The 6,010-nt window shown below is 31.8% G+C and overlaps 1 protein-coding gene across 1 annotated transcript; it reads left to right on the top strand.

Annotated features, from left to right (window-relative positions):
* The first annotated feature begins 636 nt into the window (after nt 1-636).
* Nucleotides 637-4,112, top strand: LOC140452886 (elongation factor 1-alpha-like). The gene is made up of 3 exons (XM_072547221.1): nt 637-792; nt 1,613-2,371; nt 3,318-4,112. Exons 2-3 carry the CDS (start codon nt 1,619-1,621, stop codon nt 3,951-3,953), a joined length of 1,389 nt encoding a protein of 462 aa, XP_072403322.1. The 5' UTR covers nt 637-792; nt 1,613-1,618; the 3' UTR covers nt 3,954-4,112.
* The last annotated feature ends 1,898 nt before the right edge of the window (nt 4,113-6,010 follow it).

Raw genomic sequence — 6,010 nt, 5'->3', positions numbered from 1 at the left:
TTAAACACAATACTTTTTAATACCTACGACGGTCATATAACTCATCTAAAATTAAAAGATCCGTTATATGGAATAATAGTGCACCCAGATAACGAATTTCACTTCCAAACAGTTCCGACCAACTAAAACTAGTTGTGCAGCTAAATATTCGATAGAAATATATGACCTCAAACAATTATATCGAGTTGGAATACTTTAATGAAAGTCAAATATAATTATCATTCTAAATTTTGTGACATTTTGCATATATTTTATTAGCTTTTAAAAATACTGTATTGTATAAATTGCCTGAATTTACTCATAATATATATATCTTACATCTATACATCTAGATTAAATATTACCTTTTATAAATAAAATATTTCTCCTAGCATCTGAAACCATTAACTTTTGTCTTCTGTTTTAGGTGTTGCGTAGTTCATGAGGTGCTCTCTTTCTTGCTCAGTTCATCTATCGATATTATTGCAAAATTTCAAATACCATCATTACCATCTTGATAATGTCCTAAACAATTAATTTATCCTTATTTGGATCCTTTTCATCCTAATTATTCGTATAATGGCGCGAAATTTTAAACTTATCGGTAGATGCCGCTAGTAAAAAGGAAGTGATGTCAAACTTCCAACCCCCAGAAGGAATGAAAAGTGAAGACAGAGCGCATGTTGAGATTATCTTCCTTTTTAGTTTGCTCGTCGTACGGTGTGGACCTCGTGCCTGTTGTTACATCCCAAGTAGTGTTCCTGTTATTCTAAGTTTAATTTCGAAGACTTGCATTTACTTTATTTCCAAACAGTAAGTACAAGCTTTTATATATTATTTATATTCTAATTATATGTATTTTTCGAGAAATTTAGCAAAAACCTTTACTCACCACGTGTACATTGTACTTTGGTAATGGCGGCCATATGGTTTAATTGGTTTAAATTGAATTTATTATTAGATTTTCTTTACAAATATTAATTCTTTTATAAAATTTAGGATAATTTGTCGGTTATAATATTACATTTATCATAAAGATAGGATCTACATGAGATGATCATGTTCTTCAGGTCATACATGTGCAGGATATCCACCTGTTGTCGGCTTTATTGTTTTACTCAGCCAGTTTTTTAGTGAAAATTATTTAAATTATTTGTAGAATAATTTTGGTGATGTTTAAAAATTTGGTTTTTAATTATAACAAGGGTGATTGGCCTGTAGTTTTTTTTATATTTGCCAACTTTGTTTCTCAACTATTTTACATCTAATGCCATATTGTTTTTGCTGTTTTACTCTTATTTCTATTTTTCCAAATGCCGGTTAATCTATCTTTTGTAATAACTCATCCACATCACATATTCCGATAATTCATTTCATTCTACTCTTGTAGAAGAGTAGATTGTTCTTTGTGTCACATCATGCTCTACATGTATTCTTCATAATATTCAGTTTTTTTTATTTCCACAGCACCTGCTGTGCTGCTGCTACAAATATATTGTGCAAAATTTTCAGGTTAACCTGAACGTGGTCTTCATATTGTTCTATGTTCCATGAACAGTCTTAATCATTTTAGTTTATATGTATATTTTAAATTTAGTATTTCACATTTTTTACACTACTGTTTTTGTTATAGATCAAAATGGGTAAAGAAAAGATTCACATTAACATCGTCGTCATTGGACACGTAGATTCTGGTAAATCTACTACTACTGGACATTTAATTTACAAATGTGGTGGTATTGATAAACGTACCATTGAAAAGTTCGAAAAGGAAGCCCAAGAAATGGGTAAAGGTTCATTCAAATATGCCTGGGTACTTGACAAACTTAAGGCCGAGAGAGAACGTGGTATTACAATTGATATTGCTCTGTGGAAATTCGAAACAGCTAAATACTATGTAACCATCATTGATGCTCCTGGACACAGAGATTTCATTAAGAACATGATCACTGGTACATCACAAGCTGACTGTGCTGTACTTATTGTTGCAGCTGGTACCGGTGAATTCGAAGCAGGTATTTCAAAGAATGGACAAACACGTGAACATGCTCTTCTTGCATTAACCCTTGGTGTAAAACAACTTATTGTTGGTGTCAACAAAATGGACTCCACTGAACCAGCATACAGTGAATCACGTTTTGAGGAAATCAAGAAAGAAGTAGCCTCGTACATCAAAAAGATTGGTTATAACCCAGCTGCAGTTGCGTTTGTGCCAATCTCAGGATGGCATGGGGACAACATGTTAGAAGGATCTGACAGGATGCCATGGTTCAAGGGATGGAATATTAAACGTAAAGAAGGTAAAGCTGAAGGAAAGTGCTTGATTGAGGCTTTGGATGCTATCCTACCCCCATCTCGTCCAACTGAGAAGCCCCTCCGTCTTCCACTCCAGGTATTTAAAATATTATTTTGGTAATTATTAAGAGCGATACCTCAAAAATGCCTAATTTTTTGTGAGTTTTGTTAAAAGTAAAGTTCAAATTTTAATGTTTTCTTTGCTGTAAACTAGTAAGTGTCCAAAAATCAAAAAAAGTATTCAATAGTAATAAGTAATAGTAATAAGTATCAATATTCAAAAAAATTGTTGTGAAAAGCTAAAAATATGTAATTGTCTTGAATCATATAACTTTTTTAATGTAGATAATCAAGATTTTTAGTGTTTTACAATAATATGGCTGATATGTACAAAAAGTAAAATTTTATGTACATTGTATACTGTTGCTACTTTTTTAACTTTTAAAAGACCTAACAATTTGATTTGAAAAATTTAATTTATATTGACTAAACTTAACCTAATGAAAGTTTTAATCAAACCTAATGTAACCAAATCTAAACCTGCTAAACACTTAAAATTTTAAAATATTAATTTGAACATCTGTTAATTTCCTGAAACATATTTTGAATAACTAATGCAACATCGGTTAGAATTAAACTGTTTGAGTATATTAAATGGTGTTCGTTAGTTTCATTTGTTATTATTTCACTGGCTTTTAAAAATAAGACATTTTAAATTGAAATTACATAAAAATGTTTTCTAGACAATTAAATTATTGTACAATCATCAGTAAGTGAAGCAGAATTCATTGATACAAATTTTATATCCGTTCACTTGTTTTAATGTTTTTTTTCTATTCATATAATAAAAGATTTTACCCAAAATTTACATAGTGTAATTGTAAGTATGAATTAACTGTTTCTTTTTTCATATATTTCATGATGACCAAACTAGAATGAAAACTTGATTTTATCATAAGGCTTAATCTTTTCTGATGTTGTATTTTTCATTTTTTAAATTTTTTGTTTCTTTAAAGATGTCTAATTTCAATGTGTTGTTTTAGGATGTCTACAAAATTGGTGGTATTGGAACAGTACCTGTAGGCCGTGTTGAAACTGGTGTATTGAAACCTGGTATGGTTGTAGTTTTCGCTCCAGCCAATTTGACGACTGAAGTAAAATCTGTTGAAATGCATCATGAAGCACTCCAGGAAGCAGTACCTGGTGACAACGTTGGTTTCAACGTCAAGAACGTCTCTGTTAAAGAATTGCGTCGTGGTTATGTAGCTGGAGACACCAAGAACAACCCACCCAGAGGAGCTTCAGACTTCACTGCCCAAGTCATTGTACTCAACCACCCTGGTAAAATCTCAAATGGATACACCCCTGTGCTCGATTGTCACACAGCCCACATTGCCTGCAAATTCGCTGAAATCAAAGAAAAGGTTGACCGTCGTTCTGGTAAAACCACTGAAGAAAATCCCAAAGCCATCAAATCTGGTGATGCCGCCATTGTCAACTTGGTACCTACGAAGCCCATGTGTGTAGAATTATTCCAAGAATTCCCACCCCTTGGACGTTTTGCTGTCCGTGACATGAAGCAAACAGTTGCAGTAGGAGTCATCAAGAGCGTTGCCTTCAAAGATCCCAGCGCCGGAAAAGTCACAAAAGCTGCAGAAAAGGCACAAAAGAAGAAATAGTCTGCTTGGACTCCATTACTTAAATAATTTTGATATGTTTTGTTTCTTTTCTATATTAATATTGGAGTATCAATGTATTTTTAATAACTAATGGGCTTACTTGCATTGCATTATTTGTGATCTGTAAATTAAACTTGGACAAATAAAGAAAAAAATTAACTTCTGCATTTTATTCCCCCTTTTTCAATGTCAGATTTGCAAATGTAACTTTTTGGACATGAAAGAAATCATCTTTTACTAATACAAAGAGCTAAATGAACTTTCAAACCATATATCACTCTAAAGAGCTAAATGTTGGAAGTTTTATAATAGGTTGGTTACTTTCAAGCAAAAAACTTTTCACTTATTTGTTCGTAAATAATTATATCAAGTAAAAAGAATTTATAGTTAGATTTAAAAAAGCTAAATTTTTGAGTTAGCTAAATATGAAGGATAGCAGAAACTGAATTTAATCTGGGTGTATATGAAAATAAGTAAAAAATTAATTGACATTTGTTTTAACTTTGGTAGTACATACATAGTTCTATTAACAGAAACAGTAAGAACAATTTTGTGTTATCCAGAGGCTGTATTATGGTAGAGGTACAGAGAATATAACAAATATAAGGTACAAGAGATATATGTCATACATGTTATGGAGATCGTTAAAGTATTTGAAGCTTTTATATATAAATGTGTATAAAAAGTTAAACCCAGTTTTTAACGTCCAATTTTCAATCCGAGTTAAAAAATTTTGTAAAATTTTAGTTGCCGATTTTATATTGTTTGATTTAGTATAAACGACGATGTCGTTAGCATAAAGACTGGCTTTAATTGGTGCTCTAATTTCATGAATAACACTATTAATAGCTATTAAGAATAATGTTGGACTTATGATGGAACCTTGAGGGATTCCATTATCTAATGTTCTTGTTGAGCTTTTAAGGCCATTTATTCTAATTTCTATTGATCGATTATTTAAAAAATTGTTTACAAATGCTAGTATGTTACCTTGAATCCCGTTATCGCTTAGATTTTTCAAAATGCAGTGTCTCCAAGTTCTCTCAAAAGCTTGGCTTATGTCAAAAAAAATAGCAATCAGTTTTTGGTTGTTTGCAAAAGCTTCATTAATTGAGGTTTGAGAAGTAACATGGTTATTTGACGTCGATCTACTTCTTCGAAAGCCACTTTGATAAGGGGAAAGGAGATTATTATTTTCCAGGTGCCATACTAGACGAAGGTTTAAAATTTTAAGATTTTACAAATACTACAGGTAAGCGAGATGGGGCGGTAAGAAGTGGGCTTCTTCTTTAGATTTGTTGGGCTTGCTGATGGGAATTATTACAGCCTGGGACCAAAGATCAGGAAATTTATGTTTTAGAAAACTAGTATTAAATAAATCTAGTAAAACTAGTTTAGCTGTAAATGGAAAGTTTTTTATAAATATTGGTGGTATGTCATCTGGTCCAGCCAGAGGCGTTTTTTAAATCAGAAATAGCAAATTCTAATTCTTGAAGAGTTATAGCGATATTTAAAGGATCATTGGTATCGTTTATGGTGATAATAGAGGATTCTATAGTTTCCTTGTGCGTTAACATTTCCTGAGGTATATCATTATTGGTAGAATTTTTTTGATACATATCAGCAAATGTTTCTGCAATAGCTTTGTGACAAGTAATTAGTGTTTGACCATGAGTTAACGAGTTTATTTGTCTAAAAGAGTTGGAACCTTTGAGTTTACGAATTTTAGACCAAATGACAGCTGAAGGGGTCGATGAAGTTATAGAAGAAACATAATTTTCCATGTATTTCTTTTACTTTTTTTATGAGATATCTCGATCTTGCTCTAAGTTTTTGAAAACTAAGTAAATTTTCTTCCGTATTATGCTTTTTAAGTTTATTAAACGCTCGTTTTGTTATAGATGGAGCTAGTACGATTTCGCTGGTCCATCAAGGCACTGGTTGTCTATTACAGAGTTTAGTTTTACCGATATTAGTTAAGGCAGCTTCTGTTTATGTCACTGCTTAATTGGAAATTTTCAATTTTCATTTGGATGTCGATCTGATAGGAGTTCCAG

This window comes from Diabrotica undecimpunctata, chromosome 11 (genome assembly GCF_040954645.1).
Source record: "Diabrotica undecimpunctata isolate CICGRU chromosome 11, icDiaUnde3, whole genome shotgun sequence".
Classification (NCBI taxonomy): Eukaryota; Metazoa; Arthropoda; class Insecta; order Coleoptera; family Chrysomelidae; genus Diabrotica; species Diabrotica undecimpunctata.
Note: the sequence above shows the minus strand (reverse complement) of the source record. Positions and strands in the feature narration are given on the sequence as shown.

Bases quoted from the DNA above. Each gene is read 5' to 3' on its own strand.
- LOC140452886 (XM_072547221.1), top strand. From the start codon at position 1,619: ATGGGTAAAGAAAAGATTCACATTAACATCGTCGTCATTGGACACGTA. The intron at 2,372-3,317 runs GTATTTAAAATA...GTGTTGTTTTAG, and splicing joins CCCTCCGTCTTCCACTCCAG to GATGTCTACAAAATTGGTGG.